The sequence below is a fragment of the Amborella trichopoda genome, chromosome 12, assembly GCF_054954075.1.
Source record: "Amborella trichopoda isolate Santa Cruz 75 chromosome 12, AtrichopodaSantaCruz75HAP2 v2.0, whole genome shotgun sequence".
Lineage (NCBI taxonomy): Eukaryota > Viridiplantae > Streptophyta > Magnoliopsida > Amborellales > Amborellaceae > Amborella > Amborella trichopoda.
This window is the reverse complement of record NC_142347.1, coordinates 34,731,405-34,758,416: the sequence shown is the minus strand read 5'-3', so window position 1 is coordinate 34,758,416 and position 27,012 is coordinate 34,731,405. Positions and strand designations below refer to the sequence as shown.

The window sequence follows — 27,012 nt, the reverse complement described above, 5'->3', positions numbered from 1 at the left end:
TAATTGATCATTTCAACATCGAGATATATGAATATGACAAAAAAAAAAACGGGATTTTGAGTCCCAAAAATAATGCATCTTGCAACACATTATCAAGACCGTCCCTTTTAAAGATTTTCATATGTTTATAGATCTACTTGATTTTAACCATTTTTGGAGTTTAAAATTTTGTAATTAAATATGAAAATAGATTTTCAGATAATCCAAAGAATTTTTTACACTAAAATTGCATGTTATGATAAAATTTAAAGGTGCATTTTAATTGGATTGTTTAAGGTTGCAACCTTGTAGAAACCACACCCTTATCTAAATTATTATACTCTAAAATATTCATGCCCTAATCATGTTCCTCTAGTAATCTCCTCCTCTATAATTTTCTTTAACCACATTGTAGACTGTACCAAAAACATTAGTTCTTATTTCCTTTTAATTTTCTTTTGATTGTATTACAAAGCAGTAAACGATTGCCAGTAATAAATTATTACACACCTTACTATGCAAACCATCCATTGCATGTGCAAATAGAGGTTGCAAAATAAAAGGTGTTTACAGAATTGGTCTCTTAAATAAGTGGGGCAACTGTCTGGGCCAAAAATAAATGACGGAAAAAAATAATGATAATAATAAGAAGATAAAAAAAAAAAAAGGCATGCGGGGCTAAACCGGGTGGACACTGACCCTAATCCAGCCCTCGGGCCACAACCTAAGCCCTCCTTTTTTAGGGCCAGGCCGCGCCGCCTGGTCCATTTCCAGGCCTACTTTTTAAATACTTTTGTCTGAGTTGCAGTTCAATGTACTTGCCAAAAGTCCTTTAAAAAAAAAAAAAAAAAGAAAAAAAAAAAAAAAAAAAAAGAGAAAAAGGAAATTAGCGGTGTTTATTACTGTCTTTATTTGGCAAAAAGACCAATGTTTTGGTGGGATGGACACAAATTAAATTGGAGATTCTATAATTTGAACCGCAGATGCCATGCATTAGTAAGGTTTCTATATTGGGTACTGGTCATTTAATTTTAACATCTATTCACCAGTAACTAAATTTGGAAAGGAAAGAAGAAGACAACAGCTTGGAAATTTAATCTCCCCATATGGATCTTTCCTCTCTTCAATTATAAACTTTCCATTTACTTTATAAGGCCAGTGCTTAAGCCATGGAAAACAAAAAGGAAAAATAAAGATCTCTTAGTAGTTAGTACTCTCTCTCTCTCTCTCTCTTGTTGCTCTAAATCACTCTGGTTTGTCAACAAACCACTTTGTTCCATTTTATTATTATTGTTTGCTTGTCTAAGAACTATCTAACTACTTTTTTTATTGAAATTATCAGGTTTGATATAAGAAACTGAAATGGACTTCTGTGGAAAGAGGAAGAATGCCTCATTCATGGTTTATATGAATGGAGTTTTGTTGTTACTATGTGTTTTTTCTACAGGTTAGTCTCCCTCACTTGAAGTCTACTAAAACCATGGATTTTCTTTGGGGATAAGATGCTCTTTTCCTTGCAAATATTGCATGTTTTAGCATGGTGACATGAATGTATTTTTATGGTTTTTGGACAAGCTTTCTACGCTTCCCCTACAGCATAAAACTATATATTTTCCCTTATCCAACCCTCCAGTGCCTCAATCACAATGTCACGTCTTTACACTATTTTATTTTTATTTATTTTTTTATAAACTATTTTGACACCAAATTTTGGATGTCTAATCCTCTATTAAATTCGCACTAACGAAAAAATATAAAAAAAATATTTTCAATAAAATAAAATAACTAAAATATCTCTGAAAATTTTAAGGCGTATTTTGGTCATTATATTTTATCGAAAAATTATTTTTAATATTTTTTATAGGTAACCCAATGAAAAGATGGCATGTACCAAATTTCATATTCATACAATTTGTATAAAAAAAATTAAAAATAAAATACTTTTAGATGTAGGATCTAAGATCAAATAGTGAGTGGCTCTTTTGATCAAAATTGAATAGCTGGATGGTGAGGCAAGCATAGATCTTCTTTGCTGGAGGGGAAGTAGAGAAACCTTTCCCTTTCCCTTTCCCTTTCATTTCTTGAGACATGGAAGGAGATATTTTGTGCTTGAAAATGGTTGAAGATGATAAGATTTGGCTTTTGTTTTGTGTTCTCTTCGTAGTAAACACTCAAATTAGAGCACGTACCCGGGTAGTCCCACGAGATCACATTGCATATTTACTCCCTCAAGTAAAAGACCTAATTTGATGGGTTTCATTGATTTACAATTTTTATTTTAAGACAATGGATTAGTATTTTGAATCGCTTTTTGTTGACTTGGCCGAGTCCACTCGGACTCGACCTAGTAACTTGGAGTGGATTTGGTTGAGTACCTCACCCTCCTCCGAATAGCAATGCAAGTTGAGTAGGAGTTGGGTGCCCAACTAGACCCCCACAAAAATGCCCTAAAAAAATATGAAAATATTAAAAATCCAAAAGAAATTGAAATGACCAATATATTGTTTAGAAATAATGTTTTAGATGATTTTGGCAATTTTTAGGATGATTCGTGATTTTCATATATTTTTTAAAAAAATCTTAAATTTTCAACGTATAACTCAATTTTTTGATAGCCCATTTTTATCTTTTTATTTTTCTTTAACATACTAACGATTTTTATTTACCCTAAATACTTTTTAAAAATTTTAAATATTTTTTAGAATTTTTTGAATTTTTTTTAATTGTTTCCACATTCTAAGGGCACCAAGGGCCGAGTACCTTGGCCAAGACAAGTCACGAAACCTTATTTTAAGGCCCTGTTTGGTTCTCTGGAAATGAGAGTCCTGAGGAAATGAGTATCCTGGAATTAATATATCCCATAATTGACATTTTTTGGAAAATGGGTATATGTTGTTTTGATAGCATTTGGCATAGACGTGGAAGATGCATCTTCTATCTTTAAAAAATTCAAAAATTTTCATTGCATTATAAAAATAAATCATTCTCAATGTTGTGATTATTGTACTTAAAAATCGTTTATGTCTTTCAAAATCGCCAAGTTTTTCTGGTATCTAACAACAACCAAAATTTGAAGCCAAAATCGAAGATTTTCTTTCAACAAGTTCAAATATAGTGTCCATACTTGCAAGGGTGAGATTCCTTCCCTCCAACATTACATTTCACGGCACACGTGCATTCAAACATTAATATAATAATAATAATAATAATAATACAATATTATTTTATTTTATTTGTATTAATAATATATTTTAGTATTAATATATTATAAGAATATTACTATAACATTTATACTAATTTTATATTATTATGATAATATAATATCTTTTATAGCTATTAATATAATAGTGTAATGTTAAAAATGTCTTAATAAAATATAAATAATTCGCTTGTAAAATAATATAATATTAATATATTAAGATAATAACATAATATTATAATAAAAATATATTTAAATGATAATTATTTCAATAATAAATATTTTAAATAATAATAACAACATTAACAATAGTAGTAATAATATTAACATCAATACTAAGAATAATAAACATTGGGGTATGTGTGTTTAACTTTTGATTTCCAGAAAATATCAATTCCATCTATTTTTGTGGAATTGATAGTTTCTGAAATGTAGTTTAAATTGAAGATACATGAGTCACCACGAAAATGTCAATCCCATCTTCAAAAGGAACCAAACAGGTCAGCCATTTCCATGGAAATGTAACTCCTGGATTCAGATTTCTAGGCCATTCGAAAAGCCAAATAAAGTTAAAATTTCTAATTTTTGCAGAAAATGCAGCAGGATCTACTTCCTATGATCGTTTTGCCACAACAGAGGCAAGTATTTTTCCACCATAACCTCACATGTGTGACTGATTTGACTGCTTTTCCAGTGTTTTTCTTCTCATTTTCTTATTTTCAAATTCCTTATTGTGCTTATATCTTTTGCCTTTATTTGTTCAATTTTTTGCAGTGTTTTAAGGAGCCCAAAGCCCCTCTATATGGGGGAGGGATTATAGTTAACCCAAGCATTGACCATGGTTTGAAAGCATCGTCAGTATTTGGGGATGCCAAGGTAGAAAAAAGATCCATCAATGGCAACCAGTTTATAGTGGCTCCAAATAGATTACGCCCACATGATAGTGCCTCTCAAGGGTTCAATTTAGAGAGAGGAAAGCTCTACGCCTTATCAGGTACAAATTATAATTCATCATCATTATCATTTGAGCTTTATTCCAATCATTTATGGTTGACTAAAGGTCATACATTCAATTAAACATAACATACAATTAGGATTGATAAAAAAAATCTGACAAAATTTTATGATGATTGTGTACCTAACACAACCATCCTCCTTTATCGGGTCTGGGACTTGCATGGGCGCAGGTAGGTAACAAATCCTTACTGCATGAACTTGTATGCTCACATAAAGGGGAAAATATTGTAGTTCATATGACCTTAGAAGATACGTGGTCATGAGGGTCATCAAGTCTCTCTCACCCATTGTGTGATGGTACTCTATCAATTCCATTTGTTTATTGAATAGACTGAGATAATCCCTATCCATGGTGATGAGGATTATAGGATAATTTTGCTGCATATAAATATGCACATTCATAGTATCAATTTGCAACTAAATATACTCACCCAAAAAAAAAAAAAAAAAAATTCCTACTAGATCCCCGTCGGTGGGAACGACACAAGTACCTATGGAAAAGATTAGGTGGTCCTGTAAGACCAAATTGTTCATTCTAGTCAAAGGCATAAGGGGATTTGATGGGAACAAAACTCTATGGTTGCGTTTCTAATGTTAGCAGCTTCTTTTTTTTCTAACAAGAAAAGGATGGTTTGAATTTTGGAACTCAAAAAGTGAACGAAGGAAAATTTGCTCCAAGACTAAATTTTGGCCCTCAATTTTGATGGATATTAGATATATGGAATTTGAAGCTCAAAGCTTCTTTTCTTTCTTTCTTTCTTCTTTCTTTTTTCTTTTTTTCTTTTTTTTTTTGTTTTTTTGAATTGTTTTGGATTTTTTCATATGACCCATGAAAAAAGGGTCACAAAAATGCCCCAAACGTGGCAGACATGCTGCATGACCAAATGTAAGTTCCCACATGACCACTAAATAAGCTCCAAACCTATACATGCATAGATGGATATAACAAATATCGGCATGCTTCAGATATGTCATGCACACAATCGTCAAAAGGAAAAGTATCCCATGCACGAGGTGGAAGGGCGCACAAGCATTCTTATTTATATAGGGTTGAAACCTTTTTAAGAAGAGAAAAGTTTATATAGAACCGAGCCTCTAAACAATCAAATTAGAGTCTATCTCAAAAATTTCACTAGAAGAGGTTGTTTTGATGTAAAATATCATCAATTGATCATCTCGACATCAAGATCCATAGATATAAGAAAAAAATAGATTTCAAGTTTTGGAAATAGTATATTTTGTAAACCATTTTTGGACCGTCAATTTTTAAGATTTTCAAGTTTTCATAGATCTATCGTCTACACTATTTTTTAAGCTTTAAACTTTATAAATAAAGATGAAAATATATTTTAAGGCTATCACAAAGATTTTCAGTATTGACATCGTATTTCTCGATACTATTTGAAGGTAAGCTCTATTTTGATTGTTTAGAGCCTAGGCTCTATACAAACCACAACTTTTTAAGAATCACAAGATGCACCTCAAAAATCTATGGGAAAGGTTGTTTTAATGTTGAAAAACCTAATGTGAAAAAAAAAAAAAAAAAATTGAGTCCCATAAATAATGCATCTTGTAACACATTATCTGGACTGTCTATTTTCAAGATTTTCATATGTTTATAGATCTACTTGATTTTAATCATTTTTGAAGTTTAAAATTTTCTAATTAGATATAAAAATAGATTTTAAGATAATCCTAAAAATATTTTACAACACAATTACGTTATCATAAAATTTGGAGGTGCGCTTAATTGGATTGTTAATGATTGCGACCTTATAGAAACCACACCTTTCTTATAATGGTTTGCAATTTCACAACGTCATATCTAGTGGCCAAAAATAAATTTTATTTTTATTTTTATTTTTATTTTTATTTAAATAAAATATAAAATTGAATTTCATGTTATTGCTTCATTTTTATAAAAAAACTAAATACAAATAATTTTAAAATATTAAATAAAAAATAAAGCATTGCTAAATTTATTTTGATTATCATTTTTATTCAAAACATTCTATACAATTTTTATTTACTTATGGTAGTTTGGTATTATATTTATTTGTGTTTTTTTCCATTTAATTAATTATATTTTATTTATTAAAATTTTAAATCTAATTTATTGTTTATTTTGATTAACATTTTTATTCCAAACATTCTATACTATTTTTATTTACTTATGGTAGTTTGGTATTATATTTATTTGTGTTTTTGTTCGTTTAATTTAATTATATTTTATTTATTAAAATTTTAAATCTAATTTATTGTGTGATTCAGAATTAAAGAAGATTATACCAATTAATCATAGATCTCCAGACACTGTCAAATTTTGAACACCCTATTAAGATTTTAAGTAACAAAAGGAGTTGCTTTAATTTAGAGTTGCTTGAATTTATTATAGTTTGGTACTATATTTATTTGTGTCTTTTCTATTTAATATCATTATATTTTATTTATTAAATATATAAATTAAATTTATTATGTGGATCAGAAATAAAGAAGAACATCATTTGGCTTGAGTAATTGTAGTTGAGTAATTTGAATAATGATAATAAGGTTTTCTAGTTGTTGTGGTTGTACACTAGTTCATCATAGTTCTCTGAACGCTGTCAAATTTTAAATACCCTTTTAAAATGTTAGGTAACAAAATGAGTTTCATTTATTTATTGTAATTTAGTACTATATTTATTTTCTTATTTAACCTAATTATATTTTATTTATTAAATTTATAAATCTAATTTATTGTATTGATCAGAAATAAAAAGAACATCATTTGGGTTGATTAATTGTGGTTGAGTAATTTGATTAATGATAATAGCATTTTCTAATTATTGTGTTTATTTTCATAATTATATTGTTGTATACGATTATAAAAATTATATATTTGAAGTAATTCATTAACAACAACATATCATTTGGCTTGAGTAATTGTGGTTAAATAATTTGAATAATGATAATACCATTTTCTCATTGTTTGTTTACTTTCGTAACTAATAGTGTTGCATACAATAATCACAATTATATATTTTAATTAATTGATTAGCATAATATTAATTTGATAATAATAATTAATTATAATAATATAATGGCACTTACATAAAAAAATGTATCAGCATCGTTTATCAGTAATAACGAAATATATATATTAAAAAAAAATATGCCTTATAATTAATATAAAGAATTAATGAACATAATATATTATAATGAAAACTTATATTCATAATAATTAACATGATTATAGATATTGATATGCATAAATTTAAAGTTATTAACACTTTATAATATTTTTTTTATTTAGAAATTTCCTATTATATAATTATTTACTATAGTTTCATTTGTGGAATTAATGAAATTATCATTTTATTTAAAAATTAACAATTTCTATATATTTTATATCAATTAATAATATTTGTCAACAATAATTTACATGGTGATAATTAATTAATTTGATTGTATTAATTAGAATTCACAACTATTATAATATTCATAACAAAATATAACTATAATTATTAATTAAAAATAACTAGAGTACGATTGTAATATTTTATTAAATATCATACTTATTACACAAATAATTATAATTATAGATTGCATTATTATAAATATAACTATATATTAATAATTATATTATTATAAAAATATATTCCACATTATTATATTAACAATTATATTATTATAAACATATATTCCACATTATTTTTTTATTTTTGGATATATTTTTGGTCGGCATTATAAATGAGATCAGTATGTGTATATGAATAATAATACTAATAATAATAATAATACTTTGATAATTAAAAAATACAATAATTCATTTAGTATAATGAAATTAAATACAATTTTATTAATCCTCATATTAGTCTATTTTAATAATAGACGAATAATTATATAATACAAATTTATTTTTATAAGTAATAAATATTACTATAATTGAGATAATAATCACAATAATATCCTTTCTATGTTATTTAATTTGATATATTAAAATTTTAATTTATTCATTTTGCTACATTTATGTCTATTCAATCAAATAGTATTTCAATCATTTTTTTTTATTTTTTTTTTCTAATGACAAGTATTTCATCTCTCTTTCACTATCAAAAGTATTTCATGTCTCTTTCACTTTCTCCCTACATGTGTGAGAAACTATTACTTTGATTTTATTGTAGAATTTAGTTTAATTTTTATTTCATTCTATGATTTAATCGTAGATTTAGTAAATTTATTTCTCTTATGAAATGTTATTAAAAAAATATTACATGACAGCATTTTAATAACACTTGCAATGCAAGAGCATGCTACTAGTTCAAATAAAGTCATATTAATATTGTGTTAAATATAAAATTAAAAATAAAAATAAAAATTTGGACCTTGGATTACATTAGTTCATTATTAACCATTAAAAGGTGTTTGTGCACTTTTTAAGCGTTGACATCATATCAACCCAATACGAACCCTTGTCAGAAATGACAATCTCAAAATTAGCCTTTTAGAAAAGACTATTCCCATACACAATTTAAAAAAAGAAAAAGTTTATATAATGTTGACACATTAAATCATAGAATTGAGATATGTAGAAACGAAAAACAATCCACGAAAAACAAGAAAGAAGACAATCAACCACAACGCAAAGATATAAGTGGTTCGGCAACGTGCCTACGTCCACGAGAGATTAGAGCTTTTTTACTGACAATGGAGAATAGGGTTACAATTCGCTCTCTTCCTCACACCTCTCTATTTTTATCTAATTACAAAGAAATCAGCGTTTTTCGCTTAACCCTTAACTTTGGATAATACCCTAATCGCAACGATATATATAGAGTCTCAGATAGATGGTACAAATTATTAAAATACCCTTATATGGATATATATATTAAGTCCCAGATATATCGAATCTCATGTACGGATATATCCAAAGCTTGACAGATATATTTCCTCAGAATACAAGACATCAATCCTCAGCAATCTCAACCTTGACTTGAATTCTGTCGAGCCACCCTGAAGATGTCTTCATCCCCATACCTCTATAAAGGTACGCTACTGCACCCCCACCTGCCATGGGGTGCTTCCCTCACTCTCAACAATGAGAGACATTAAACTCACTCTCAACAATGAGAGACATTAAGCAAGTCCAAGTAAAGCTTGAACTTTTCCGTGGTGACCAGCTTTGTAAGCATATCTGCAAGGTTGTTATTCGTATGAATTTTCTTCAGGTGAATGATTCTTTGTGATACAAGCTCCATGATCTTGTGATGTCTTACATCAATGTGTTTTGTCCTTGTATGAAACACTTGATTCTTTGCAAGATTTATGATACTCTAACTATCACAATGCAACACAGTATCTTCTTCCCCCACCCCCAACTCACGAGCCAAACTAGTCGACCAGATCGCCTCCTTTGCAGCCTCAACTGCTGCCATGTACTCTGCCTCTATCGTAGACAAGGCAATCGTGGGTTGAAGCATTGCCTTCCATGAAATAGGTCCACCTACTAGTATGAAGACATACCCTATAGTAGATCTTCGCTTGTCTAAATCACCAGCATAGTCGGAATAGACATATCCCACCAGTTCTGTAGAGCTTCTCTTCCTGCTGAACATAATTCCGAGATCTGACATCCCGCTCAGATAAAAATCCACTTAATAGCATTCCAATGTTCCCTTCCAGGATTACTCATGTATCAACTGATAACATGGACAGTATGAGATAAATCCGGCTTGCTACAAACCATAGCATACATGAGGCTTCCGACTGCGCTAGCATAGGGCACCAGAGACATCTGCTCTATCTCCTCATCCGTAGTGGGACACTGCCGTTCAGATAACTTGAAGTGACTCACCAATGGAATGCTAACTGACTTGGCCTTTTCCATGTTGAAATACTCCAACACCTATTCAACATACCTTTTCTGAGTTAGCCGTAGTTTACCTGCACTTCTATCTCTATGAATCTCCATACCAAGGATCCTATTAGCAGCCCCTAGATCCTTCATATCAAACTCAAAACTTAACATAGACTTGAGAAAAGTTATGTCACATGCATTCTTGGCAGCGATGAACATGTCATCAACATAAAGCATCAGGAAAATAAGGGAATTATCATCAAAAGCTTTTAAAAAAACACAACAAGCATACTCACTTCTTTCTGTCTTTTGCCAAACTGTAGGGTTCACCATGTGATTGTTGCTGTTTTGGTATGCTGCTAGATGATTTTTCTTCTTTTGGTGTTTCAGACTTTTCTAGCTCCATCTGGACTATCGATCTTTCTTCATCACTTTCATCTACTTGCATTTTGTCATCTTGCATGTTGATTGACTTCACCATGTGAGATTCATCAAACACATCCCTGTTAAACACAACCTTATGTGAAGTAGAATCCCAAAGCTTGAATCCCTTCACTCTCTTCTCAAAACTGAGAAAGATGCATTGTTTAGACTTAGAGTCTAATTTGGAACGTTTCCCACTTTGCATATGGACATAGGCTGGACATCCGAAGATCCTCAGCATAGAGTAATCTATTGGCTTTCCTGTCCACATCTCCTCTGGAATTTTGCAATCAAGCGAGGTAGATGGTGACCTATTAACGATGAAACAGGTCATGTTAACTGCTTCTGCGCAAAAACGTTTTTTCAAAAACTGCATTCAATCACATATTATGAGCTCTTTCCAAAAAAGTCATGTTCATCCACTCAACCACACCATTTTGCTTAGGAGTTTCTAGTGTGGTAAAGTGACGTACAGTCCCCCCTTCTTTACACAATTCTTGAAATTCTCTAGACTTGTAGTCCCCTCCATTATCTGATCTTAAGCATTTTAGTTTCTTTCATGTCTTCCTTTCTACATTTTCTTTCCAGTGTTTAAACTTCGTGAATGCTTCACTTTTGTGTTTCATGAAGTAGACCCAAACCTTTCTTGAGTAATCATCAATTAAGGTAATGAAGTATTCTGCCCCACCCTTAGATTTGATTGGTGAAGGCCCCCATATATCCTTGCTCGTATCAGTTGCAGTTTTGAATCTAATATTGCACTGTTTACTGAAAACACAGTACTTACAGAAATCCAGTTTACAAGCTCTGATACCCTTCACCAATTTTCTTTTATGAAGTTCTATCATACCTCGTTCACTCATATGCCCTAAACACATGTGCCACATATTTGTGTCATTTATGTTGGACTCAACATTTGTGGTTACAGAAGCTTCACCTGCAACTGTATGCCCTATTAACCTGTATAGGTTTTAAGTCATCTGACCTTTTATGACAACCATAGATCCCTTACTAACTTTGAGGACTCCACCTGTTGTTGTATACTTACAACCATTCAAATCAAGAGCCCCCAGAGATAGTAAGTTTTTCTTTAATTATGGGATATGCCTCACATCTAATAAGGTTCGTATTATCCCATCAAACATCTTAAATTTGATAGTTCGTATTCCAATGGTCTTACATACCACATCGTTCTCTATTAGAACAGACCCACCACTATGTGATTTGTAGGTTTCGAACCAGTTTCTATTTGGACGCATATGAAAAGAACAACCAGAATCTAAAATCCAAGAATTAATAAATTAATTCTTACCTGGAGATATAGAGATAAGATCTTCATCATCTCCGCCAGAGCTATCAGCCGCGTTAGGTTCATCAGATGTTTTTCCTATTTCTATCCTCTTTATATCCTCCTTTCTTTTCAGGCAGCCTCTCTTCATATGGCCTTTTTTTTTTGCAATAATAGTAAATAAACTTGCCCTTCCCCTTCGATTTTGACCAACTTTGCTTCCAAACCTTCTTTGATTTAATCTGCCCCTTTCATGACTCTCTTTGTGTTTTCCAAAGAAACCTTCTCCTTGAGATTTAATACTGCCAATCTTCTTCCTTGTCTCGTTTGACATAAGAGTAGCAATGACTTTATCCATCTCAAGAGTCTCCTTCCCAGACAGTAGAGCCGTAACTAGATGAACGTATGATCTTGAAAGTAAAGCCAACAGAAGTAGGGCCTTGTCTTCATCCTTGATTTCGACCTCAAGGCTTGCTAACTGGTTTATGATCTGGTTGAACTCGCTGAGATATTCAAGCAGATATGTGTCTTCTTCCATCTGAAGAGAATATAACTGCTTCTTCAAGAACAACTTGTTCGTCAGAGACTTCGTCATGTAGATACTCTCAAGTTTTGTCCAAACCTCTAGAGCAGTTTCGAGATCTACCACATAACGCAAGGCGTCATCTGAGAGATTCAGACGAATCGTACTTACCGCATTTTCCTCCATCTTTTACCACTCTTCATCGTCCATCTTTGCTGGTTTCTTCGATTTCCCTAGCAAAGCCTTAGTCAGACCTTGTTGTATTAAAAGATCCTTCATCCTTTGTCGCCAAAGGGTGAAATTATTCTTTCCATTGAACCTCTCAATGTCATACTTGACGCTTGAGCAATTTCCTGTCATCGTGGTAGCAAACCCCAGAACGCGGAATAACCTTGTAGGCTCTGATATCAATTTGTAAAAACGAAAAACAATCCATGAAAAACAAGAAAGAATAAACAAACACAAAAGAAAGAGACAATCAACCACAACGCAAAGATATATATGATTCGGCAACATGCCTACGTCCACGAGAGATTAGAGCTTCTTTACTGGCAATGAAAAATAAGGTTACAATTCACTCTCTTCCTCATGCCTCTCTGTTTTTATCTAATTACAAAGAAATCTGTATTTTTCCCTTAACCCTTAACTTTGGATGAACCCACAATCGCAACGACATATATCGAGTCCCAGATAGATGGTATAAATTAGCGAAATACCTTTGTATGGATATATATATCAAGTCCCAGATATATTAAATCCCATGTACGGATATATTCGAACTTTGGCAGATATATTTCCTCATAATACAAGACATCAATCCTCAACGAGATACATATCAAAATCCATCAGAAATGTTATTTTGACATTGGAAAACCGTCTAACTGATCATCTCAATATTAAAATGTATGGATATAGGAAAACAAATTTGAAGTTTCAAAAATAGTACATCTTGCAACACATTATCTGGACCATCCATTTCCAAGATTTTTATACGTTTATAGATCTGCTTATTTGAATTGTTTTTAAAGTTCAAAATTTTATAATTAGAGATGAAAATAGATTCTTGGCCATCAAAAATTTCGACACCAAAATGCATCTTATGAAAGTAATGAGGGCCTTCGGAGTTGAAAAGCTTATGCTGATCATCTGATTCACGGATAAAATCTGAAGCTATTTTTGACCGAGAAAAGGTGGAGTTGATGACGAGATGAAAATAAGAGATGGATTAAAGTTCATCAGTGATAATCAACAATAAATTAGAGTTCAATCTGATAATTTGGGTGATCATGGTAAAGTTACAGATATTGTAGGACATCCTCTACTAAGCATTTGTGATTGTGTGGGTGCATGTAGGTTTGAAAATTAAAGTTTTTTACATGGTAAGATTGATTTGTATGTATATATTTGTATGGAAGTTTAAGATGGATACAGATTAGTGAAGGAAGTGTGACTGTGAAGGCAGTTGTCAATGACATGCATCTCTTAAAGGTCAATTTTAAAATTGACATTTCTGACAAGATTTTGTATGAAACTTCAGGATGGATACAGATTAATGAAGGAAGCACGACTGTGAATGCAGTCATCAAAACTGCTGATGGTGGATTCATACATTGTGGTGGAGTGAGTGCAAAGTCTGGGTGTTGGTCAATGCTTAAGGGAGGCCTCGAGGCTAATTATTCAGGGCTTGCTGAGCTTTATTTCGAGGTAATATATACTTCCATTTTCTATTTGCTTTTCTTTTTTAGTAAAATGGGTTGGAATCCAAAACCTCAAGGTCCAAACCACTTGCACTCGAGCATGAACCCAAATGAGGAACCTCAAGGATGCAATCATTTTATGGGATTTCTAAACTATTATAATTGCAGTGTACTAAAAATCACATGGCAAATTCTCATAGTTTAATGAACAGTGTGTACAAGTCTATTCCTTTTGCTTTCTGTAAATCTCATTTGCTCTTGCATTTAATCTTTGAAAGCCCATCATAGAACTTGGTATTGTACTTTACTATTTTAGTCTTTCCTAAATTTTACTTTGTGAAGTGAGTCTTAATGATGATCTAGTATTTGATTACTTAGATTATGAACTGAAATTTTCTTTCTTCTTGTAATTCGTTGTTTTTCCTAGTACTCCACATACATATCCACCCAAAAAAGATTCCATATATATATATATATATATATCCATTCTTTTCTTTTAATCCATTTTCTTAAAAAAATGCAAAATAATCATGTCTTTCTTGGGAAAAACCAAATTAATACCAATTTTATTGACCACAGGTTGTTATTGAGCAATTAGCAAACCATAGTTAGAATATAAAAATGTAATATATATCCCTCTATATTGATTTCACTAGAAATCAACTACGTTTGACACTAACCAAATATTCATATTAACTTTGCTTTTATGCAGAGCCAAAATATAGAAGTGGAGATATGGGTGGACAATGTTTCCTTGCAGCCTTTCAGTGAAGAAGAGTGGAGGGCGCACCAAACAGAAAGCATTGAAAAGGTGATAACTTTGTTTTAAAAGGGCAACCTCTAAAATATTCTTAAACTACTTCTTGGTTTTATATAATTGAGAACGAGTTAAATGATTCAAATCTTTTACATATCCTGATTCCTGAAACGCCTTTGCTTCCATAGATTACTTTTGCAGAAACCATTTTTGCAGTTTATTTGCTCAAACGTGAATCTACAAAGCACAAGGAAACCACATACATTGATTACCGTCTACCACATATCCTACCTAAAAATGCTTTCAAAACTTCTATTTTTAAAGAAATTATCATGAGAAGAGTGTCAAAAATTACGAAAAATGAATAGAAAAAAAAAAAAAAAGCAAGTTCTAGAATGAGAACAAAAGAAAAAATAATAATTTATAACATAAATTGCTTCGTGAACTTGATTGCATCTAACAATGACTTTTGTGTTTTTTAAAGACCTACCTTGAAACTAAGATCAATATAAAAGTAGGAAAATCTTGTGATATGGAGAAATTTTATCTTCTAGAGTCTTAGCTATCTTCATATCATCTTTTCTTAGGAAAACATAGATACTTGTCACTATAACATCACATGCTAATTCTTTTTCACAAAAAGAAAAGATTCACATGGTAACAATACCTGTTCAGGGGCGTAAGAAGGCAGTGAAGCTCGAAGCAGTCAATGTAAGGGGCAAGAAGCTTCAAGGTGCAAATGTGATTCTCCAACAAACAAGGCCCCATTTCCCATTCGGCTCAGCCATAGGCCAAAACATCCTCAGCAACCCAACATACCAAAACTGGTGGAATCAAAGATTCACGGTGACCACCTTCGAGAATGAACTCAAATGGTATAGCACAGAGAGCACAGCCAACAAAGAGAACTATTCAGTAGCGGATGCCATGTTCGCTTTCACAAGGCAACATGGCATCCCTGTAAGAGGCCATAACATCTTTTGGGATGACCCAAAATACCAGCCATCATGGGTACCACAATTGAACCCTGATCAGCTTAGAGTAGCAGCAGAGAAGAGGCTCAACTCAGTGGTTAATAAGTATAAGGGCCAAGTCATAGCATGGGATGTTATGAATGAGAATTTGCATTTCCATTTCTATGAAGATAGACTTGGGTCTAATATAACAGACCAATATTTTCAAAAAGTTGGGCAGATAGACGAGAAGGCCACATTGTTTATGAATGATTATAACACATTGGAGCAGAGTGAGGATCATGATTCAACGCCTGATAAGTACATTGGTAAGCTTAAGGAAATTCAGGCGTTCCTCGGGAACAATCGTGTTCCACTTGGAATAGGACTGGAGAGTCATTTTCAGAAGCCCAACATGCCCTATGTGCGAGCCACACTCGACTTGTTGGGTGCAACAGGGTTGCCTGTTTGGATTACAGAGCTTGACGTGACCCCAGACCCGAATCAGGTTTGGTTCTCTGTCTTTTTTTTATCTAATAGGGATGTTTATGTGCTTGCCTGTTCAAAATGGAAAAACTAGAGAAACTCCTTTGGGAATTCAAAATTAACCAGAGCAATGTGGGCCTTCAAAAAATTTTTGGAAACTGATTCACCTTATGAACCTAAAGTCGTAAAACCATTCTTGAGAGAGAAATTACACAGCCTAAACATGCTACCATTGCCATATGTTTTTAAACGATCAAGAATAGGTTCTGTTGCATATGGTTTTGATGGACTTCCCTTCGGAACCATGAAATTGACTTAATCAATGGTATGGAGATGCAACCCAACCATGTTAGATCATAGAATTACTGTAACTGTGTTCATTCACTAAACTGAATCAATTTAGTTCATCATGAACGTACTATCAAAATTGTCTTCTCTTAAATTGTGCTAGTTGGTAGAAGTTCCAAATCCATTACTATTTCCAAGGTTTCCTCTACATTCAGTATTTGGTTTGAATTCTTCAGTAATTACAGTCCTCATAAAAACCCCAGAAGATAACTTTTCAAGTATTCATCTATAGATCAATAAGGTTATGAAATTTTTACATTCGTTTTCAATTGGCAGGCTCAAAACTTGGAAGCAATATTAAGAGAAACATATTCTCATCCCTATGTTCAAGGTATCATCATGTGGACAGGGTGGCATCCTGAGGGCTGCTACAACATGTGCCTCACAGATAACAATTTCAAGAACTTGCCTACTGGAGATGTTGTGGACAAGTTGATCAAAGAATGGGGGATTAAAAGAAGTTTGGTGGGCAAAACTGATCGAGATGGCATTTTCGAAACATTGGTTCCTCATGGAAAGTATGAAATAATAATCACAAATCCCAATACGAATTCCTCATCGACTCACATTCTTGAGGTGACGATGGACTCGGAAGAGCACCATGTTCAGGTCTATGCCTAAAAGATTGTTCTTTTTATATTCATATAATTATATTTTTAACAATAAGTAGCATTGCAAACATGGATTGATGGCTGCCATTTTTTTCTTTGTGGAAGCTCTCCAAATAAACGAAGAATACAGAAAACTATGTGTAAAGATTTCCTGCTCTAGCAGTAGCTTCCTATCTATTTGCTCACTCGAGTAAACTCAAACTAGGAGTTCTTTTAGGCCCCAAGTTTTTGGGATATAAACCTCTTGAAAGGCTTCTTTTTTTTTCTTTTTTTTTTTTTTTATAGAAATTCCACTATTCCATTAAACTAAAATGGGTTTAAAGAGTCAAAGACAAGAATCTCAGTAAGGAGAGAACCCCTTTTTGCAAGAGAAGTAGCCATAACATTCGCTTCCCTATAAACATGTACCAAAGAAAAGGAAAAGGGACTAGAGAGGTCTAAGATATAAAGAAGCAGAGATTTGAACTCCCAAGACAACTTTTGCTCCCCTTTACACTATTTGATGACGTTCATGGAATCACCTTCTAGGACGCAGTAATGCCCCAAGTTTCTTGGTACAAAGATACGTAAGCGATAAAAAAGTGTGTATAGTTCTGCATAATTAGTAGTACTCACCCCAAGAGGACCAGCAAAAGAAAAGATAACATTCCCAACCAATCCCTAAGCTCACCACCAAATCCCACAGGACTCGGATTTCCTAAAGAACTGCCATCAAAGTTTAGCTTGAAGACCCCAAAGATCGGGGCCACCCATCTTCCTTTCTGTCTGCACTTCAAAAAACCTAGCTGGAACGAAATCTTTAAATTTCTCCAAACATCCAAATCCAAAATATCTTGGCCAACTTTGGTAATCGAAATATATAGCCAAATAGCATGCAAAATCTTCTCCCATATTATCTCAAAAGGCAAGCTAATCCCGTTAAACATTCTTCTATTCTTCTCTTTCTCGATTTCCTATAAAATTATCCCTCTAGTGATTTGCCAAATAATAACGCCAGTCCGAGGTAAGTCTATCGTCAAATTTTGCAACATACCGACAACACTTGGTGGCATTCCCATCGCATTCCCAAGCAGGTTAAAGAACCTACTCCGAATGTGATAGGTAAAAGAACAGTGTAGAAAAAGATGATCTCCATATTCCCCATCCTCCTTACACAAAAGACATACATTTAGCAATATTTTCTCTCTCTTGATAAGATTATCTACCGTCAGCACCTTATTTTGAATAGCTAGCCATAAAAAACCTTGCCTTTAAGAGGTAAAGGCTATCTCCAAACGATGGCAAATCCAGGCCTAGACCACCGCCACCTATCGTGGAAGTGCAGCTAGTACATCGACTTCACCGAATAATTTTCATCCTTATCGATCTCCCAAACGACTTCATCCACGGCATTATGAGGGATATAAACCTCATCCAGTAATCTGAGCAAACCAAAGAGTTCAGAAAATAGAGCGTCAGGAATCCTATTACAAAAAAGGGTGATATTCCAAAGAATATGATCACCCCTACACTCATAGATATCAGAGAGTACAACATTAGGGTTAGCCATTCTTTGAAAAATCAAAGGAAAAAGAAGTTTCAAAAGAACATCCCCCAACCACTTATGATGCCAAAATGAAATATTGGTGCTATTGCCTAAGGTCCAACGAATGTCTCTATGAACAAGGCTTTATAATTATAAATCGATCTCCAACATGAAGACATTCCCCTAACCCCATTTCTTGTACCCACCCACATACCAAATATGTCATCTCCATACTTCGAAGCAATAGCTTTGTACCAGAGATGATCTTTGCGAGTTAAACTCCTCCACTACCATTTATAGAGCAAGGCTTGGTTAACAGCAATAATTTCCCAATCCCAAGACCACCCTCCCGTTTGGGCGTGCACACTCTATCCCATCGAAGAAGATGGAATTTTCTCGTCTCCACAGAGGACCCCTACAGAAAGTTCCTCATCAATTCAATTCTCCTAGCCACCGAATAAGGGATCTGTAGGATTGACATCTGATATATAGGTAAGTTCGACAAGCACGCCTTAATCAGAGTAATCCTACCCCCAAATGAGAGATATTTAAACTTCCACAAGTCAAGCTTCACCTGGATTTGTTGAAGAATTTTGTCTCAAACCGCAATTGGTAGTTGGCCATCCGAGATTGGAAACTTCTTTACCTTGCACCCTAGAACCTATGCCATTGAACTTATCACTTGATCACTGCAATTCAAGCCAACAACTGCAATTTTCCCAAAGTTAACCTTAAGTCCTAAGGCAACTTCACAGCAACTTAAGAAAGTTGCAATATTGCTAACCTGAGCAATCTGAGATTCACAGAATAACAGTGTGTCATCAGTATATTGCAAGTGGGATATACAAGTCCTCCGTTGAGCAGCTGAAAACCCAAAAAATGTCCACTCCTTGCAACATTAAACAACATTAAACTGAAACATTCAGCATAAAGAGTGAAGAGGAAAGGAGAGAGATGGTCACCTTAGCGAAGGCCTCGAGTAGCCGTAAAGAACCCAATCGGACTTCCTTTATACAAAATAGAGAAATGGGCTGCGAATAGGCATCCAAAGATCCATTGTCTCCATTTATCGCTAAAAGCTATGTTCTTCATTATCTCTAATAGAATATTTAACTCCACCCTATTATAAGCCTTTTCCATGTCTTGTTTGACAACCACTTCAGTGCCTCTACAAAGAATTTGTGAATGGATACACTCTTGTTCAATCAAAACACTATAAAAAATCAGTCTATCTTTGATGAAGGCAGATTGAGGACCAGAAATAATGACCGATAGAACTACCTTCCAGCGTTCAGTCAAACCTTAGCCACTATTTCATAGAGGCTCGTCAACAGGCTAATGGATTTGATGTCTCCCAAATTGGCTCTAATTGACTTTTTAGGGATTAGAGCAATGAAGGTGGAGATCACTCCTTTAAAGAGATGTCCTCTTCTAAGGAATCCCTTAGTCATTTCCAGGAGCTCACCACTGATCAAATTCCATAAATTTTAGAAAAAGATCAGAGGGAAGCTATTAGGACCAGGGGCCTTATCGCTCGGGAGAGCAAAGACAGTTTTTTTTTTAACTCTTCCAAAGAGACATCCTGATCCAGGATGGGAATCAAATTGGAGAGAAGGACTTTAAGTCTCACCCTACTAAGTCTGAGAGTGACTTTGACTTCTGAGGAGAAGGCTTTCTGGAAGTGGCTGATAATAGCTTGGGACATACCTTCACTATCATCAGAATCCACTCCCTGAATTAAGAGACTAAAAACATCATTTTGACGTCTTCGAGTATTAGCTATAGCGTGAAATATTTTGGTGTTCAAATCTCCCTCGTTCAACCCTTTAACCCTAGATCTTTGTTTCCAAAACACCTCTTCCACTCTTCTAAGCTCCTGAAGCTTATTCACTTTGACACTTCTTACCATAGCCAGCTCCTCATAACAAAGTCTAGACTGTTGCATAGCTTCATTAGCCTCCTCTATACATTTCAAAACAGCGTCAATCTTCTTTTTGACAGAAAAGTACTTAACTCTTTTCCAATCCATAAGCTTATGTTTAATATTCAAAAGCTTCTTATGTATTTGGAAGTCTAAAGAACCAAAGGAAATAGAATTCTCCCAGGTTCTTATGTATTTCAAACCTCTTGAAAGTCATAGGGAGTAATTTTTATACGTCCAAGGGCTAATGCAATAATATGTGCCCAACCGTTCAGATTCGCATCTAGGTCAATCAGATAGTCACGATGCCATTTCATATTTGAATTTTAATATTTTTTATATAAATTCAAATCAATTGAAATTCAGAGCACCCACACTTGTCATTAAGCCGCACCAAATAAAAAAATTTGAAATTAATTCAAAAAATAAATTGACCAAAATACCCTTAAAATTTTTAAGGGTATTTTGATCAATTTATTTTTATTAATTATTTTTTGGTATTTTTATTAGGTGCACCTATTTTTCAAGAATAGATTCTCAAAATTTTAAATTATTTGTATACGCATAAAGAAATTAAAATTCAAATATGAAATACAACCATGGCTATTTAATCTGCCGTGATTGAATCTGGGTCATTGGGTGTATACTATAGCCTCAACCCTCGGGATGACAATATATATATATATATATATATATATATATATATATATAGGGAAAAGTTGGTGTATGTCCACTAGCTTACAACTATATATAGGCCCAACGGCCCAGATTGAACCTAGGCCGATCCAATGATCATGATTGCCTTTCGTATGTGAATTTTAATTTTTTTTATATAAATAAAAATAACTTGAAATGTTGAACATGTGTTCTTTAAACATATTAGAATTCAATAAAAATATCAAAGAAAATATTTCGTAAAAAATAAATTAATCAAAATACCCCTAAAATATTTTAAGGGTATTTTAATCACTTTATATTTTGTAAAGTTTTTTAATATTTTTATTAGGTGCACGTTGATGATAAGAATAGACTTCTAAAATTTCACATGATTTGAATTTGTAGAAAAAAATTAAAATTAAAATACCATTGGGCCTATATGTAGTTGTAGACTAGTAGGCCTACGACAACATTTCCCATATATATATATATATATATATGGAAAAAGTTTATATAAGGATGCAACCTTATAATGTAAAACTACGGATGCACCTCAAAAATCTATCGATAAAGGTCGTTTTAATGTTGAAAAACTATTTGATTGATTGTCTCGACATCGAGATGCATGACCATGAAAAATAAAAAGATTTTAAGTCTCAGAAAAAGTGCATTTTACAATATATTATCTTTGCCGTCCATTTTCAAGATTTTCATATGTTTATAGATCTACTTGATTTTAACCATTTGGAAATTTAAAATTTTATAATTAGATATAAAAATAGTTTTGAGATAATCTTATGAACATTTTACATCAAAATTATGTACCATGATAAAATTTGAAGGTTCACCTTACCTCTAAAGCTACATATGCATCTATATGTCAACTGCACCCTATATATATATATATATATATATATATATATATATATATATATATATATATATATATATATATATATATATATATATATATATATATGTGTGTGTGTGTGTGTGTGTGAAAATACTATGCAACGCCTATAGGTGAAAATGAACAGTGATTTCACATATGCTCATCACCGTCCAAAGTTCATCGTACGGTTATATTCGTCTAGTGGTATTTCATTTTTCATTTTTTTTTTTCTACAAATCAAAATGATCTGAAATTTGGAACATGTGTTCATCAAAAATAGGAGAATCTATTAAAAATATAAAACAATAATTCACAAAATATAAATTGACCAAAATACCCCTAAAAATTTACGGGGCTATTTTGGTCAATTTATATTTTACAAAATATTTTTTTCATATTTTTATTAGGTGTGCCTCACTAAGATGTATATACACTCCAAATTTTAAATCATTCAGATTTATAAAAAAAAAAAAAAATTGAAGCACTACTGAACAATCGTGACCATGCGAAGATTGTCTGATCGTGTTTTATTTTTCATTTTTTTTCTACAAATCGGAATGATTTAAAATTTGGAATTTATGTTCATAAAAAATAGGCGAATCTACAAAAAATATCAAAAAAATATTTTACATGAAAATAATTTACCAAAATACCCCCAAAACGTTTTAGAGATATTTTGGTCAATGTTGTTTTCACGAATTATTTTTTTATATTTTTATTAAGTTCTCCTCACTAATATGTACACACACTCCAAATTTCAGATCTTTATGATTTTTTAAAAAAAAAATGAAAAATAAAATACTACCGGACAATCGTGACCGTACAATGAACTTTGGACGGTAAAGAGAGTAGACGAAATCACTATTCAATTTATCCTATAGGTTGTCAAACATAAGTACCTATATATATTTACCTACCTGTTATCAAATAGGCCCTAGGAGTCGCATATTGATGGAGGATAATTTTAAATTGTCCCTCCAGCAAAACCAAAGTAGTTCCCAAAAAAAACCTAGATACGTAAGATACTATTTCCGGACACCAAAATCTCACTCTAAAACCCTATGAGATATTGGCATTTGTTAACATGAATATTTCACAGGTAACTAAGAAAGATATTGATATTCATAAATGCCAACATGACATTTGAAAAGATCCATACTTCATGGGGTGACTTATTTGATGAGATACTAATATTAAAAGAAAAAAAAAAAACAGCATCTCATAGGGTGTTTAGAATTCAAAATGTGATACAGGTGTTTAAAAATACTTGTATCTTGTGTAAGCTAATGCTTATGAGTTTACGTTATTTACTTTTTTAATTCAGCGGTAGGAATCGAACTCGAGATACAACATTATTTAATATCAACTACTGACTACTCAAGCCCAAGCCCAAGCCCATGCCCAAATTCTAACACCTATGAGACAATAATAGCAAAAAATATCAATATTTGATGAACTTAGTGAGATATTTGTGTTTGAAAATATTGGTGTTCAAAACTACCAATAAGTAGTGAGATATTGGTATAAAAAAAATACCAATATTTAATATAGGTGGTTTCCCAAAATTTACTTTCATTTTGATGTAAAGGCAAACTTGGAAACTGCCTTTCCAACAATATTCGACCCAAATGTTGACAAATTATCCTTGGTTTAATTTGATTCATGTCCCCCCTAAATTTATGCTATTGAGAAAGCCCCGCAAAAGCCTTTCTATTTTTTTAAACTTTTTCATGTCTTTCAAAAAATGCCCCTACTTTGTACCGTTAAGATTATGTGATGAATTCAATTCATGATTATCCAATGTAAATATTTTTAAATAGGAAAAATTTTATATAAGGTGGCAACCTTAAAATGTAGAATTAAAAGTGCACCTCAAAAGTCCAAAAAAATTTATTTTGATATTGGAAAAATTTTAATTGATCATCTCGACATCGAGATATATAAATATGAAAAGAAAAAAAGATTTCGTTGCTGAAAAATAGTGTACCTTGCAACACATTATCTGAACCATTTATTTTCAAGATTCTCATATATTTATAGATCTACTTGATTTGATCCATTTTTAGAGTTTAAAGTTTTACGGTTAGAGATGAAAATGAATTCTCAAGTCATCCTAAGAAATTTTGATACCAAATTTATATTTAAAATAAAATTTAAAGATGCGCTTTAATTGGATTATTTAAGGTTGCAAACTTATTGAAACCACACCCTTTTAAATAATGATTTTGAAACTTCAAGATTCGAAGTCATCTCGGCTTTGTACCTTTAAGGTATGAAGCTTAGACTTATATCTTTTAATATGTAAGTCTTGAACGTCCACAGCTAAAAATTTCAACAAAACACTTAGATTTGGTAGTTATTCTAGAATAGGCTTCAGTCTTTTTGAAATCATTGGCTTGAGACCTTAAAGTGGAAACCAAAAAATGACTTTGGATCTAAAGGTCTAAGGTCCTATTTTACAAAAATTTGCTTCAGATCTTCAAGATCGAGAATCATCAGTTAAGTTATCACTTGGATCTTCAAGGTAGAGCCATTATGGAGAGGGAAAAAAAAAGAAAAAGTTAATACCAATAATATAATACATATTGAGAGAATTTAAATTGCCCAAAAAAAAGAAATAAGTATATCCAAAATCACCATCTCTTTTAATACATTATACTCTCTCTCTCTCTGTTTTAGGCGATCGTGTCCTTAAAAACCCTAACTAGGGCTCAATTCATTACTAGGAAACCAATAACTGTTTTAGCAAAGATTGGAAAAGGGAAATGAGTTCGTTTTGGTATGGTTTTATACAAATTTTTCTGACCTTTTCATAATTACCCATGTTATGATGAGCTCAATCCTATAGTAAAGAGTGCTTATGATGCCCAACTTCAAGAAATTGAACTAAAAGCCTAAGCTAGGAATTTTTTTCTTTTGAGCAGTAATAATTGAATCTTCCCGAAAACCAGTTCATCTCTATTCTTCTGCAACTTTTTAAAATTACAAATTGCAGCTTTTGGTACATAATGGAAATCTTAATCACTTTCAATCAAAGACTGATTTGTTATTCACAAGGAAATTTTTGGCTCATCAATTTTCATATGCTTTGTCAAGAGATAGAGAGAGAGAATCATGTATAGAGCATAGTTAGCGAGTGTCCGTTTAAAACACGATTATCTCTTATTTTTTGAAATCCGTTTAGAACTCCAACTTTTCAAAAGATCTTAAAACAATCACGTTTTTTTCATGCAACCGATGTAATCCATATTTTATCTTTTCTCAAAAAAACTTTTCAAAAAAACTTCTTCTCTATAACTTTATTTCTTTACTAACTTAATATTATTAAATTTTTATTTAAAGATAAGCAAATTAATAGTAGGAGTAAATTAAGAATATTGATTTAAAGTAAAATTCCATAAAACGTTTCACCAATAATTTCCCTTAAAAAAAGTTTACAAAAAATTACATAAAACAAGATATCAGAACAATCTTATATCTCAAAATAATATGCAGAGTTAGAAGACTAACACAATGAAAACTGTTTTTTTTTTCTTTAAACTCAAGGCATTCTTATAAAGAGCACTTTGGGTGAGAATAGAATTTTCTTGAAGCTTTTGTATACTAAAGATTTAAGTAGCAAAGAATTCATCATGAGATTCGAATTTGCTTAAACATTTTGTTGCTTTCTTTATATATATAGAAGTTTGACTAATTGTATTTTTTTTTTTATTATTGCATTATAACATAGCATTTTGGATGGCCTATTATTTTACGTATTTGGGTATGTATTTTGTTTTAGTTAATTGCAATCCTATATTGAAGGTCTTTTTTATGTTTTTCTTCTTCAAACAATAATCATATATCTTTGTTTACAATTATTGTTATCTACAAATACAGTTCTTGTGTTAAGTATTATTCATATTTCATTTTATTCTCCAAATAAATATGTGATATGTTTCGTGTTTTGACAACAGAATAAGTACTGTTGTTGGACTTATTGAAAGTTTAGACAATAAATTGTGAAGTATAACTCTAACGACACTAGGTAAGGTCTTAAAATTATTGTTCAATGGCTTTAATCTACCTATACAATAACTGCAAATCATAATCCTCTATAATATCATCTTTACATATCCTATTTTTTCACTCTGTATTTTTGACACAACTTCAACCAATGTTAACTAAACCAATTAGTTGGAATCAAACGGTCACTATCAACTTCAACCAATGTTAACTAAAACATCACATTTTTTCTCAAACCATATTCCTTGAAATTTGTATTCTTGAGAGGGAAATCGAGTCCCTGACCAGTCCAACCAAAAAGATAAGTTAGATTGGCCTCTAGAAAAATATTAAAAATAAAATAGTGAAGACAATATGACTAAAGCTATCTCAACCGTTCATTTAAATCAAATATTAATTGCACATATTTCATATGTAAGTGACAGAACATAGAAAGGTTACCTTGTATCATATGTTTTGTATATTAAATATTCATTAAATTTTCGTAAAATATAGTTATTAACAGATACAGCAGACATTATTTAAAAATAACGGACAAAATTAACTCTTGTAATTGATGTAGAACCCCGCTTCCCCACCTTTTGAGAGACAGTACAACAGCCATTAGGCTGTTATGTAACGACCGTCATTTTCATACACCACCAGTTTATTCAGAATAGTTGTTGCTTAATGCAACATTCCGGGGTGTTTCCATTAGAATAGCAGTTATTAAATGTTCATTTCATTGTTTTCTTAAGAAATGCTTCAAACTAATATAATAATTTCACAAGACTTCCAAAAATAAAGGAAAACAAAGATACTCATCCTTATGCTTTAGGTCTTTCTTCAGCTAGGAAGGAGCCTTTTTCTCTCCAGTATTTAAGCTGGACGAAAATGCTAAAAGAGTGAAGAATAC

The 27,012-nt window shown here is 32.0% G+C and overlaps 2 protein-coding genes across 8 annotated transcripts in view; one reads left to right on the top strand and one right to left on the bottom strand.

Moving 5' to 3' along the window:
• The first annotated feature begins 1,258 nt into the window (after positions 1-1,258).
• LOC18430886 (endo-1,4-beta-xylanase 5-like) lies at positions 1,259-17,127 on the top strand. Its single transcript, XM_088852669.1, has 7 exons — positions 1,259-1,426; positions 3,770-3,816; positions 3,953-4,172; positions 13,803-13,969; positions 14,675-14,773; positions 15,395-16,180; positions 16,783-17,127. The coding sequence occupies exons 1-7, from the start codon at positions 1,342-1,344 to the stop codon at positions 17,125-17,127; spliced, it is 1,749 nt and encodes a 582-aa protein (XP_088708795.1). The 5' UTR covers positions 1,259-1,341.
• The window catches only part of LOC18430887 (uncharacterized), a 58,544-nt gene continuing 45,529 nt past the window's right edge, over positions 13,998-27,012 (bottom strand). For 2 of the 7 annotated variants that reach the window (XR_016045251.1, XR_016045254.1), the window contains exons 5-6: positions 15,387-15,543; positions 13,998-14,956 (exon numbers count right to left, since the gene is read on the bottom strand). The gene's annotated coding sequence lies outside the window, so the exon portion shown is untranslated. Of the gene's footprint in view, positions 14,957-15,247; positions 15,544-17,555; positions 18,539-27,012 lie in introns of those variants that run through there. The other 5 variants (XR_016045253.1, XM_020665283.2, XR_016045256.1 and 2 more) reach the window with 3 other exon arrangements.